The sequence below is a fragment of the Mustelus asterias genome, chromosome 2 (genome assembly GCF_964213995.1).
Source record: "Mustelus asterias chromosome 2, sMusAst1.hap1.1, whole genome shotgun sequence".
NCBI lineage: Eukaryota > Metazoa > Chordata > Chondrichthyes > Carcharhiniformes > Triakidae > Mustelus > Mustelus asterias.
The window spans coordinates 23827032-23841288 of NC_135802.1; the positions used below are offsets into that span (position 1 = coordinate 23827032).

Sequence of the window (14257 nt, forward strand, 5' to 3'; positions counted from 1 at the left end):
ACTTTAACCACTGAACAATATTTTTCTTTGGGTTTATTTGAACAAGTTTAACAAGTTGGAAAGGCTTTATGCAATGAGTTCCCACACTCAGCTCAGTTGGTAGATAATGGATTCTGAATCCTCGGGTCATGATTTTGAGCCCCTCACTGGGTGATGATCATTTTTAATTTATGCAAAATACTTTTTTCTTGATATTTATCCAGGGTGAAACTCCATAGTTCAGAGCAGATAGTTTTGGTCACCAAGACTGACTCTCATCCAAACTAATTGGCTGCAGGGGAAGTGTCTGATTTTGCAATTACATCAACCTGATTGAATCATAGAAACCCGACAGTGCAGAAAGAGGCCATTCGGCCCATCGAGTCTGCACCGACCACAATCCCACCCAGGCCCTCTCCCCACATCCCCACAGATTTACCCGCTAATCCCTCTAACCTACACATCCCAGGACACTAAGGGGCAATTTAGCATGGCCAATTAACCTAACCCGCACATCTTTGGACTGTGGGAGGAAACCGAAGCACCCGGAGGAAACCCACGCAGACACAGGAAGAACGTGCAAACTCCACACAGACAGTGACCCAAGCCAGGAATCGAACCCAGGTCCCTGTAGCTGTGAAGCAGCAGTGCTAACCACTGTGCTACCGTGCCGCCCTAATTGTTAAAATGGTTGCTCTGATTAGTTGCAATTTTTTCCATTAACTGATGTTGTTGCAAAGAAGACAATTATAAGACACCAACTTGCAAAAATGCCTAATTCGGCAACACTTAATAGCATCTCTCACTTTAAACAGCCTGACAGAGACTGCATCTCTGCATGTGCAGAAAGTATGGCAGCACCAATAAACACTACCTTTTCTTTACCCCTTTTGGAGCATTCTTTTGAAGTATTATTTTTTGATTAAGCTTTCTTCACTTCTAACTCTTCCGCTGTGTCTTAACATCTTGAAATTTTACCATATTAGAAGTTCTATGCAAATGCTTGCTGTTGTCACTCGTATAGGATTGTTGGTTGAAGTATAAATTTTGGCCAGGGCACCAGGAGAACTTACCTGCTCCTCTTCAAATAACGTTTAACATAGTATTTGAAAGACCTCAGTTCCCACATTGCGGAAGTGCCAGCTTCAATTAACTGCTCATGTCTCAAGTGGAGCTCGGACGCCTGAACTCTGACTCAATTGAAAATGCTAACTTTGAGCCAAGATTGACACCAAGTGAAGTTTCCTGTTCACTGTCAACATCAGCATTACTTGAAAAATACACATATTTTCTGGTCATCACATAGCTGTGGGAGGGAGCTTGCTGTGTGTAAGTTGGCTGGCGTATTTCATATTTTCCACAATGGCTGCACTTTAATTGCTGCAAAGCTCTTTGGGACATCCTGAGGTTGTGAAAGGCACTTTTCTCGATGCGAGTCTTTTTTTCCTTTCCCATCAGACATTCCCAAGTGAGGTACAGTTCAAGTTAAATAGGGAGAAAAGCTTCCACTATTCTATTGCAACAATATATCTGGTGCCAACTTTCCAGTCTGCACCAGTCTGAGATTTTCATCATTGCAGAATCCAACCTTGTATTAAGTCTGATTTTACTCTGTAAGCTGAGTGACTTCTTGATGTGCATTCCCAGTAGGCGAGGAATGTATCAAAAATGGAAAAGTGGAATATCAGCCCTTCATCATAGTGGCTTGTAAGGGGGAAAGTCCTAATAGGTTAGTAAAGATTTTTAAACCATTAGACATTAAAACACTGACAGAACTACCAGCATTGAGTTAAATTACTTTAAAACAGACTTACCAGCTAACAAGAAAGCAGTTTATGCACATATGAAATGTAGGAAGAGATTTAAACAAGTGATTAAGATTTACAAACACATATGCTGATATTTTACATAAGAACTAGAAGCAGGAGTAGGCCATTTGGCCCCTCGACCCTGCTCCGCCATTCAGTAAGATCATGGCTGATCTTCAATACATTTTGAATGCATTAATGTATTTTTAAGAATCATTGTTCATTTTTGACACATTCCTCGCCCACTGGGAATGCGGATCAAGTAGTCACACAATTGGTGGGGCAATCTGCCAAAAGCAGATTGCTGCAAAGCATCATGGTAAAGGGCATACGGACAAAGTTATATTCTCAGGGAATACTGAAACCTTGGAAATATGGCTGTTTTTATCAGCAGAGGTTCTAATGGTAAGAACATTTAGAGCCCTTAGTCAAACTTCATGAATTGGGTTTATTCACTATCCAGATAAGAAGGACGCATGCCCTGATGTGGAATCATGTGTTAATCTGGTTTGGCAGTTACCTATGGGAACGTTCACTTTGAACTTTGTGGTTAGCGTCTCTGGTTACTAAGGGATGCAAGATGTTGAGTTAGTCAAAATGGGAAGATACGTCCGGATTTTATAGACAAATGAAATACCATTATGCCAGATGGTAAGATGCGATTGGCTAAAGTATATGACAGGTATTATTGTTAATTTATGTATATTGAAGATGATTGATTTAAAGCTAATGAAAGGCGAGAGTAATTGATAAAGTCTATAATTGATCTGTTTTGAACTGTATACGCTGGAATTCATTGGAGCGGTCTAACTGCTCCATCTCAGGAGTTGCTGACCCTTTGATGATTTCTCCTAGTGGCTGCTGGTCAAATAAAGGTTAGGTCTTTAAACTGAAACACTGGCTTCGTGAATCGTGTATTGTCCAAAATTTCTGACGATATCTGGCCACCTCAAACCCCACCAATTGTGTGACTTCTTGATGTGCACTCCCAGTAGGCGAGGAATGTATCAAAAATGAAAAAAGTGGAATATAAACCCTTCATTAGAGTGGCTAATGTATGTTTTTAGAGTGCAAGGATATAAATATCAACTAGTGTTGGTACCATTAGTTTTCCCATTTTAAAAATATTTTATATACAGATCAGGACATAGATATGGGGACACGACTGTGTGTTGTAGAGAGCACAAACATAGGGAATGTGGTTAACCCTTAAGCAATTTAAGGTAAATTGGGACAAATTAGCAGATTAGGCAGGAAGGTGACCGAACAAGCCTGATGTGGCAAAGTGTGAGGTGTACATTTTAGGATGAAGAATAATGAGAGGACAAGGTTAAAACTTTAAGGGGAGCAGAGGAGCATGGATGTTGCAAGATTTTTAATTCTATTGCCCGGGATGCGTAGATTAGAGGGATTAGCGGGTAAATATGAGAGTTAGAGGGATTAGCAGGTAAATATGTAGGGATACGGGGATAGGGCCTGGGTGGGATTGTTGTCGGTGCAGACTCGATGGGCCGAATGGCCTCTTTCTGCACTGTAGGGGTTCTATGGTTATGTCCAGTGAAGACATGTCTTTGTCGTCACTTTTAGCAATACTGTGCTCATATGGAAGTTTCTGGAATTAACTTTTAGTTTTTAAAATGGACACTAACCAGGTGGCTAGGATAGCTCCCAAGGCTCAGCTGACTTCTGCAAATTCAACACAAACTACATTGAGCTCCTGGAAAGGCCTGAAATTAATCACCCAGGATAGTGGTTTCCCCTTCAATGGTCATACCCAGACACCACCCCTCTGTGGAATTCATACTTGCCATTGTCCATACTTTGCTCCAAACTCAGAATCAATGGACTTCTCAACTTCATGTCTCCAAGTTTGCAATTCAACATAAGAAGAACTGCAGAAAACTCATTATACATAAGTGGCTGTGAAGACCCCTAACCTATCTAGCAATTCTGACTGAACATAGTCATGTGACTAACAGTGGGCTTCTGACACCAAAACCCTTTATTATCCGAAGACCCAGAAAGACCTGGTCAGTAAGCAGGGAACCCCACAAGCCACAGTTGCTGCAGGCAAGGGCAGTGTCATCTTTGCTTTTAAGAACAGGAGGCTGTTAAACCTAAAACGTTTCCCAGTCTGATTCCCGTGTGTGCGTAGTGTGTTATATTGCTTTTAAATGAAAAATGCTAATTAGCATAATTATATTATGGCAAGGCACTAATTATGACACTAATCACCTTGATGTTAATCATTTTTTAATTCATTCGCGGTACATGGACATTGCTGGCAAGGTCAGCATTTGTCGCCCATCTTGAATTGTGACCAGGAAAGTGATGGTGAGCTGCTTTTTTGAAGCACTGCAGTCCATTTGATGTAAGTACACCCACAGTGCTGTTAGGAAGGGAATTCCAGGATATTGAATGAATGGCAATGTAGTTCCCAATAAGGATAGCGTGTGACTTGGAGGGGAACCTGCATGTCGTGTTGGTGTTCCCATAGGTCTGTTGCTCTTGTTCTTCTGCGTGGTCATGGTCGAGGGCTTAGAAGGTGCTGTGAAAGGAAGACGGCTTGGTGAGTTGCTACAGTGCATCTTGTACCTGTTGTGCATTGTTGCCAGTGGTGGATGGGGTGCCAATCAAGTTGGCTACTTTGTCTTGGATGATGCTGAGCTTCTTGAGTGTGTTTGGAACTGCGCTCATTCAGGCAAGTGGAATGTATTCCATCACACTCCTGGGTATTATAGATGGTGGACAGGCTTTGGGGAGTCAGGGTGAGTTATTCCCTGTGTAATTCCAGCCTCTAACCTGCTCTTGTAGCCACAGCATTTATGTGGCTGATTAGTTAAGTTTGTGGTCAGTTTAAAGTTTATTTCATAGTGTCACAAGCAGGCTTACATTAACACTGCAGTGAATTACTATGAGAATCTCCTCATCACCACAATCCGATGCCTGCTCGGGTACACTGAGGGAGAATTTAACATGGCCAATGCACCCTAACCAGCATGTCTTTCGGATTGTGTGAGGAAACCGGAGCACCCAGAGGAAACCCACAGACAAGGGGAGAATGTGCAAACTCCACACAGACAGTGACCCTAGGCCGGAATTGAACCTGGGTCCCTGGCGCTGTGAGGCAGCAGTGCTAACCACTGTGCTATTGTGCCGTCAGTGGTAACCCCAGGATGTTAGTGGGGATTCTGCAATGGCAATGATGGACTGTCCACAATAGATGGTTAGGTTAACTCTTCATAGAGATGGTCAGTTGCAATTACAACTTCATCTGTGAAGCACAAATGTTATTTGCCACTTATCACTTTAGACTTGGTGCATAATTGTACATCTATAATATATAACGTATAAACCTACATTTTAAAGTAGTTTTGTTGACCTTTGTCTGTTCTTTAGTACATGTGATTGCCTTACATTGAGAGATTCATAGAAGCAGAAAGCACTGCACAAAATCTTATTGAACCATAACTGTACATAACACCGATGAAAAGGTTAATGTTATCCTCTTCGAAAAGTGGGTTTGTTTTTATATCCAGACTGTAAATGTGTCTATTCGGTGTAACAAAGGTTGTTAACGAGAATGTTTACTTGATAGTTAAAAGGGACCATTACAAGACCACTTCAGATGCTTTGTGTTTTATTGCTACTGTATTTCCAGGCAGAATTTGCTTTATAGACTGAAAAATAAACAGTATGTGATCTGATATTCTTTTCTGAACTTCATTATTTCAGTTGTAAGTTAAATGGAAAACTCAATTCTGTAGAACATCTGCTCTCACTTAGTGCAGCTCTGCTGTATTTTGCAAAGCCAGATCAGTGTAATGAGAGGGAATGGTTTTTTTTTGTCGGAAGGTATATAAAGTCAAAAGCGTACCAAAAATAGACCGTTGCTATTTGATGTCAATGGAAATGATCATCTAACAGTGAATACAAAACATATAAGAAATGGAAAATCCTGTTTGTGGATTAAAACTAATTAATTTGGGGTGACATTAAGATGATACTGATGTATCATTATTCATAAATATATTTCTCTGTAGTGATTATCGTGAACATAGATTAACTCAACTTTGTGATGGATGCCCAAATATTGGGGTTGCGTACCAAAATTAACTTTAGGTGCAATTTATTTTCATTCATGGGATGTGGCTCGGCCTGCATTTATTGCCCATCCCTAATTGCCCTTGAGAAGGTGATGGCGAGCCACCTTCTTGAACTGCTGCAGTGCATATGGTGTTGGTACACCCACAGTGCTGTTAGGAAGGGAGTCCAGGATTTTGACTCAATGACAGTGAAGGAACGGTGATTTTGTTTCCACATCAGCTGGTGATGCTCCCTGCATCTGCTGCCCTTGTCCTTCTAGGTGGTAGAACTTGTAGGTTTGGAAGGTGTCATCAAAGATACTTTGATGAGTTGCTGCATCTCGTAGATTGTACACACTACTGCCACTGTGCATCAATTGAGTTCAAAAGCTATACTCACTAAATGGAAATAGTTATTAGTGACAGGCGGCACAGTAGCACAATGGTTAGCACTGCTGCCTCACAGCGCCAGAGACCCAGGTTCAATTCCCGGCTTGAGTCACTGTGTGGAGTTTGTACGTTCTCCCCGTGTCTACGTGGGTTTCCTCCGGGTGCTCCAGTTTCTCCCACATTCTGAAAGACATGCTGGTTAGGTGCATTGACCCAAACAGGCACAGGACTGTGGCGACTAGGGGAATTTCACAGTAACTTCATTGCAGTGTTAATGTAAGCCTTACTTGTGACTAATAAATAAACTTTTAAAAAGTCTTTAAGGTTTGGACATTATAAAATAAAGTCACTGTTTTATGTTTAGGGTCATAGCTGACCTTTTTATATATATTTTTAAAGTTAAGGTTGTCCATGATCTCAAAGATTGCAATTCTGATTAATACTTAATGCAGGCCAAGGAATGTCTTGCATATTGGAGCTTTTGATTACATGTCGTTCAGTCAGTTGCAGGTCAGCCTTGGTTCAGTGATTGTCTTCAAGCATTGTTTGAAATTTAAATTTTAAGTGACACCAGTTCATTCCTCAGAGCAATGCCTTGACCAGTCAGAGTCAAGCTGCCTGGTTTAAATTTCAAATAATGCTTGGCAATTACCTGTTGTCATCATCAACTGGTGCATTATCCATGGCAACTTCTTTACCAATCAGGTTCCACTTGCCAAACAATCAGCACTCTTCTCATACAAACTAAATTTGTTGTTTTCCCCTTATATTGGTATTTTCCTCATGATTGCAAGACAAAACGTTTTGACAAAGATATCTCTTTTTTTAAGAAATATGTACAGCAAATAGCTGCGCTGTGCTTTGGGACATTCTGGGGTTTTGGAAGACACGATATTAATCAAAAGTATTTTCCTCTGTTGTGTTTAGAATCCATGTTGATCGTTCTATTTTAATTCCATTCAGTTGTTTTAAATTGAACATTCAGGGCATCCTAATTCATGATTGGACTTAACATACTGAGGTGTTTGCAACTATCCTCATCCAGAAGTGCAGAGAGGATGGGTTCACTACGTCCTTCTGAACTCCCTGCCATCAAAAGTGCCACACTTCAGCCAATGTGATTCACTCCATCCAATAGCAAGAAATGACTGAGTACGCTGGACATAGCATAGGCTGCAAACCTTGGCAACATCGTGGATGCAGGCTGGAATTCTCCGGCTGTTCACGCTGGCGGAATCATGTGGTCCCGCTAACGCGCACCCCCACCACGGGTTTCCCGGCAACATAGGGTGGAGTCGATGGGAAATTGAGATGATCCCACCGCCAGTGAACGGTGCGCTGCCTCCCGCCATGAGAAAAACACTGTGGGGAGGCCAGAGAATCAGGCCCACTCTGCTGAACACACGTTCTCCAGAACTAGCCACACTTCCACCCAAGCTGCTCCAGTACAGTTACAATACAGGAGTAGGTCATTCACATCTGTTCCATCAGTTAAATGATTGCTGATCAGTATTTCACTCCACTTGCACCTTTGTTCCATATTCCTTGATATCCAGTCCCTGGTTGTCGAGGGTTGTTTTTCAAACTGGAGGCCTGTGACCAGCGGTGTGCCTCAGGGATCAGTGCTGGATCCACTGTTATTTGTCATTTATATTAATGATTTGGATGAGAATATAGGAAGCATTGTTAGTAAGTTTGCAGATGACACCAAGGTTGATGGCATAGTGGACAGTAAAGAAAGTTATCTACGATTGCAACAGGATCTTGATCAATTGGGCCAGTGGGCTGACGAAAGGCAGATGGAGTTTAATTTACACAAATGCGAGGTGATGCATTTTGGTAGATTGAACCAGGATAGGACTTACCCAGTTAATGGTAGGGCGTTGGGAAGAGTTACAGAACAAAGAGATCATGGGGTACATGTTCATAGCTCCTTGAAAGTGGAGTCACAGGTGGACAGAGTGGTGAAGAAGGCATTCGCCATGCTTGGTTTCATCGGTCAGAACATTGAATACAGGAGTTGGGACGTCTTGTTGAAGTTGTACAAGACATTAGTAAGGCCACACCTGGAATACTGTGTGCAGTTCTGGTCACCCTATTATAGAAAGGATATTAGTAACTAGAAAGAGTGCAGAAAAGATTTACGAGGATGCTACCAGGACTTGATGATTTGGGTTATAAGGAGAGGCTGGATAGACTGGGACTTTTTTTCTGGAGCGTAGGAGGCTGAGGGGTGACCTTATAGAGGTCTATAAAATAGTGAGGGGCACAGATCAGCTGGTCAAAACTTTTCCCAAAAGTACGGGAGTCTAAAACTAGAGGGCATAGGTTTAAGGTGAGAGGGGAGAGATACAAAAATGTCCAGAGGGGCAATTTTTTCACACAGAGGGTGGTGAATGTCTGGAACAAGCTGCCAGAGGCAGGTACAATGTTGTCTTTTTTAAAAATTTAGATAGTTACATGGGTATAGAGGGATATGGGCCAAATGCAGGCAATTGGGGTTAGCTTAGGGGTTTAAAAAAAAGGACGGCATGGACAAGTTGAGCCGAAGGGCCTGTTTCCATGCTGTAAATCTCTATGACTCTATCACAGCTTTGGGCTAAATATTGGCATAAGCTGAATTCCAGCAGTGAGAGGGAGTGACTGTTCTTGACCTTAAGAAGGAGCCCTGGTAAAACTGAAATCAATCAGGGAAACACGTCCACTGGAGGCCGACCTCACACGGAGAGTGATGGTTGGAATTGTTGGAGGCCGGTCATCACAGTCTCATTACATTGTGGCTGTAAGAATTCCTCATGGCAGTGCCTGATCCCCAACTACTGTACATTCAGCTGTTTCATCAATGGCTATTCCCTACCACCTTCCCCATCATAAGGTCAGAAGTGCAGTAATTCACCATTGATTATACTGTGTTCAGTTCTATTTGCAATTTCTTAGCTAATTAAGCAGTCAGGGTCCATTTTCATCAAGAACTAGGCAATATAAAGGAAAGGACTGATGTGTGGCACAAATGTTGTCATATGAATGTCAGGAAATTACCATCTCCAACAAGAGAGTACTTAATTAACTCTTCTTGCTGTTCAATGGCATTACCACCATCGAGTCTCCCACAGTCAGCATCATGGGGATTACCATTGACCAGAAATTCAACTGAGCCTGCCACATAAATGCTGCAGCTACTAGAGCATGTCAGAGGCTGGATATTCTGCTGTGAGTAGCTCACCACCTGACTTCCAGAGCCTCTCCATCACTTAAAAGATACAGGTACAGAAAGCAGTGGAATTCTCTCAATTTGCCTTGACAACAATGTCACCTTGACAACATTCACCTAGCCAGGCGTCAGGTCAAAACCAATGTCTTGATTTGCACAATGTCCACCAGACCTCTTCTACCAATTTATCATGGCTGGACTATGTACGGTCTACAGGATAAATTGCAGCAACTCACCCAAGTTCTTCAGTAGCACCTGCGTGGAAATAAAAGGGCAGAACCTCCAAATCACATATTGCTTCTTCATTGTTGCTGGTTCGAAATCCTGGAATGATGTTCAAAAAATCTGCATTGATTATTGTAAGAAAAGAAGCTGATGCTTCATCTATTGTGTCTTTTCAGATTCAAAACAGCCGTGGAGACTTCCTCCTCCGTGCAACATTAGAAAACCTACTGACAGCAGACCAAGTAGGACGGTGGTGGATTGTGGGATCCTCATGGAGTGGTATCCCCATGAATGATAACACGAATGCTAAAACACAGCAGAAAGTTGCTGTTGGAGAGGTGAGTATTTCAGTTGTCAATATACAGTGAGCATAAAGTCAGTTGTTATTATTTTGCTTTTATCGATTTCCCTATGTCATAAGAGTGCAGTTTAGGTTACCTTAACGCTGTATAAACAAATGTTTAAGTTGGAGTTATTTCCAGCACATTGTGAACCTATATTTTGGTTTGCATCTTCATTTAATGAAATAGTACTTAACTTTGGTATTGAGTATATATAAATAGGATTCCCAGCCATTAAAAACAAAGTAATCTATTTTGACGTGTATATTGAAAAAATGTCTTGCTTTCAAAAGAATTGCAGAAATTTTGGTATAAAATTGGGCACTTTGCCCTTTCGTGCCTGCGCAGCTGGTAACTTTGATTTGATGTGTTTATTTTACTGTCACAAGTAGGCTTACATTAATACTGCAATGAAGTTATTGTGAAAATCCCCTTGATTTATTATTGTCACATGTATTAGTATACAGTGAAAGTATTGTTTCTTGTGCGCTATAGAGACAAAGCATATCAAACATAGAGAAGGAAAGGAGAGAGTGCAGAATGTAGTGTTACAGTCATAGTTAGGGTGTAGAGAAAGATCAACTTAATACAAGGTAGGTCCATTCAGAAGTCTGATGGCAGCAGGGAAGAAACTGTTCTTGAGTCGGTTGCTGCGTGTCCTCAGACTTTTGTATCTTTTTCCCGGCGGAAGAAAGTGAAAGAGAGTATGTCCAGGGTACGTAGAGGCCTTGATTATGAAGGCTGCTTTTCCGAGGCAGTGGGAAGTGTAGACAGAATCAATGGATGGGAGACTTGTTTGCGTGATGGACAGAGCAGGGGCCATACCAAGCTGTGATACAACCAGAAAGAATGCTTTCTATGGTGCATCTGTTAAAGTTGGTGGGAGTCCTAGCAGATATGCTGAATTTCCTTAGCCTCCTGAGAAAGTAAAGGCATTGGTGGGCTTTTTTAACTATAGTGTCAGCATGGCCAACAGGTTTATTTGATAGCGAATGCCACTAGCTTTCGGAGCGCTGCCCCTTCATCAGGTGGAGTAGAGAAATGCTCACAAACAGGGTATACAGAGACACAAGTTTGTGTCTCTGTTTGCCCTGTTTGTGAGCATTTCTCCACTCCACCTGACGAAGGGGCAGCGCTCCGAAAACTAGTGGCATTTGTTACCGAATAAACCTGTTGGACTTTAACCTGGTGTTGTTAAACTTCTTACTGTGTTTACCCCAGTCCAACGCCAGCATCTCCACAGCATGGGGGGAACCAGGGCAGTAGTTAGTGATCTGGACACCTAGGAACTTGAAGCTCTTGACCATTTTCTCCTTTGGAACATTCTATTGTAATCTAATTTCCCATTTTCCATTTCTTCAATGTTTGATGAATTCCGTCTTAAGTTTTGTCCTTGAATCTGCATCTAAAGGCATTTGTAGAAAAGCTGTCCATAATCTAATAATAATGTTATGAAATATTTCTAACCTCCTTGGTAATATTTTGTTACTAATCTTTCTTATCGATGCATTGACTAGCAGAATAATTTTTTACTGTTTGCTGTATCAAATACTTTTTCTGTAATTTGGACAAAATCCTTTGAGAATTTTTCTACTTTGGGGTAAAGAGCAAGATGGAAATTTACCTAGAGAGCTATTTAGCTATTTTTGCCTCATCTCTGCCCTCTCCCTATGGCCTCTTGCATTGGTCCTCACAGTTTGCTATTTCTCTTCATGTACCCAAATTGGGTACCTTCAGCACATTTCATGTAATTTTTTTGTATGCCTGTGTCATTTATGAAAGAAAATAGACCTGACGAGGATTCTTGGAGCACAGCATTTCCAAAATTAATTTGCTCTCACTGTGAACTCCTCCTTTCAACAGTCAAAACCTGCAGCATGTACTGCACTTTTCATCTTTGTTGATTTGTGTTTTATTTTCATAGTCTCTGTCTTTCTACTTTCCCTTTTTGCTTCTTTTCTGTGCTTTTGTGAATTCGTCAGAGTTCCTCTACATTACAAACATTAACTTTATCATAGACCTCTTCATTTTACATCTGACCACAGCTCTATTCATTCATGGAGTTCTAGTCTTTTAGGTAGTCCTTTTATTCAAAATTCATGATTATCAGTCTGAACCTCGCTGTAGTTAAATATACCAATGATGATTTCCATCAGAAGACAATGATTTAAAAGTTTTTCAGATTTTATATTACACGAATGGTTCAGAATTAACAACTTTTATTTTTCCAATGGCACATGAATAGTGTTGAAAATAATTTGGTAGGTTTATCATTGCAATAAATTAAAATATCTAAGAGTTAAGGGTAATGAAACTACAGAAAACTGGCAAGATCCAATACGTGAAAATTGTGTTTGTGTTTCAAATAAATACCCCCTGTGAAAGAGTTTTCTTCAACCTGACTTGATCAATGTAAGCTGCAGAAACCAAAATAAAATCTTAAAAATATTCATAGTGTTTCAATTAAAAAATACTTCGACCAGTTGAATGGTGAAAATGATAATGGTGATGAGAACCAGCTACGGGGTAAGTCATGAGTTATTTGAATAACTGTCATCCCCCAGTTAACGACCTAATATGCTATGAAAATTCAATAGGGACTCACGATCAATACCTGTCAAATGACTCACGCAATAAATTATAAAATTGCTGATTAACATCACAATACTATGGTTGCAACCCTCTGAAAACTGGTTTAAAGCATTTCTGATTTTAAAACATGTTTACCAAGGAATATGAAGTGTTGACAAATGCTTTTCGTTACATTTTAGGTAAGTGGAAAAATTATGGAGTTTGCACGTAAACAGAGGATGAATACAGACATACGGAAGAATATATTTTGTGTCATGATGACCAGTGAAGATTATTTGGATGCATTTGAAAAACTTTTAAGGTCAATAACTAATTTTTGCTTTGCTGAAAAAAATCTTAATGTACCTTGAATGACATGTTAGACTATAATGCTAGAATAAGGTGAAACTGTAAATGTGTTTGATTATTTACATTCATTCCTTCAGAATCATGGGGTGGAATTCTCCCAAGCCCCCACCAATGGGGGGAGAATATGGCAGGATGCCCAGAAATCGGTTTCATGCCGGCATGAATTTAGAGTGGGATCTCCGTTGGTACCCACCATGGCAGGTCAGAAAACCCACCAGAGACTGGCATGAACCTCATTTGTATCCCATTAACAGGATGCAGAAAAAGAATAAACCAACCCCCAAACCACTCCATGATTTCTGGAGGGAAAACACGCTTGTGTGAAACACGTTTAGAACAAAGAACAAGGTGCAGATGTCGAGACTGACCTGAACAATGCATGAGGCTGCCTCCAGAGTGCAGGATGGAGGCTGTCCACAACCCTGGACCTCAGATGCACCACCGGCCCACACCAGTGGGCCGGTGGTGCATCTACAGGTGCACCTTCCAGATTAGGTGTTCTAGTGAGTGTCCACCTTCTAGCCACAGATTGTTCTTGGAGATCCATCTTTGTTTATCCAGTCTCAGAGTGCTCCTGGATCATAAAGTAAAGTTAAAGTTTATTCATTAGTCACAAGTCGATTTACATTTAATCATTTTGAGGCCGTCCACGTTCTTCAGTAGTGGGTCGGTGATGTTAGGCGCCTTTTCAATATGGCACCTGGACAAGACAGCGGACTACATGCCATCCAGGCTTGCCCCGTCATTGAATGTGGTGTGAAACATCCAGGCACGTTAGTTAGGTCGAGCTGGATGATTTGGTGTGTTTTCCCAACAGCCTCCAAGGCAGGAAACACACCACAGCACCTAGTCTAAAAGTGGGAGAATTCTGCCCATAAAGTCAAGCCTGCCTGGGGTATTTCCCTTTTCTCTTTGAATGGCATAGAGGTAAATGGTGACAGACCTGAAAATACTGTAGTGTTGGCTTATATATTAAATTTAAGAAATATAGCTTTCTGAAAATGCTGCACATTTCACCAGAATTGAATGGCTTGGGAGCCAGATGGAACATTGGGTTCCACGTGGTAATTTCACTATTGGAGTCTGCATTCAAATTTAGCTTAGCCTGATGGAGTCTTTGACAATTGATTCTAAAGACAATTTTTTTTAGTTTTACATTTTCTACCCAAATTAAGTTGTCATTTATTGCTAAAAAGTGGGCAACACAATGCTTAGCACCGCTGCCTCATAGCACCAGGGACCCAGATTCAATTCTGGCCTTGGGTGACTGTGGTGTTT

At 41.1% G+C, this 14257-nt stretch overlaps 1 protein-coding gene across 1 annotated transcript in view; it reads left to right on the forward strand.

Annotated features, from left to right (window-relative positions):
- Nucleotides 1-14257, forward strand: part of nom1 (nucleolar protein with MIF4G domain 1) — a 60676-nt gene that overhangs the window by 25623 nt on the left and 20796 nt on the right. The window contains exons 6-7 of the mRNA XM_078232371.1: nucleotides 9875-10036; nucleotides 12811-12932. Coding sequence (XP_078088497.1) covers nucleotides 9875-10036; nucleotides 12811-12932 — 284 coding nt within the window. The remainder of the gene's footprint in view (nucleotides 1-9874; nucleotides 10037-12810; nucleotides 12933-14257) is intronic.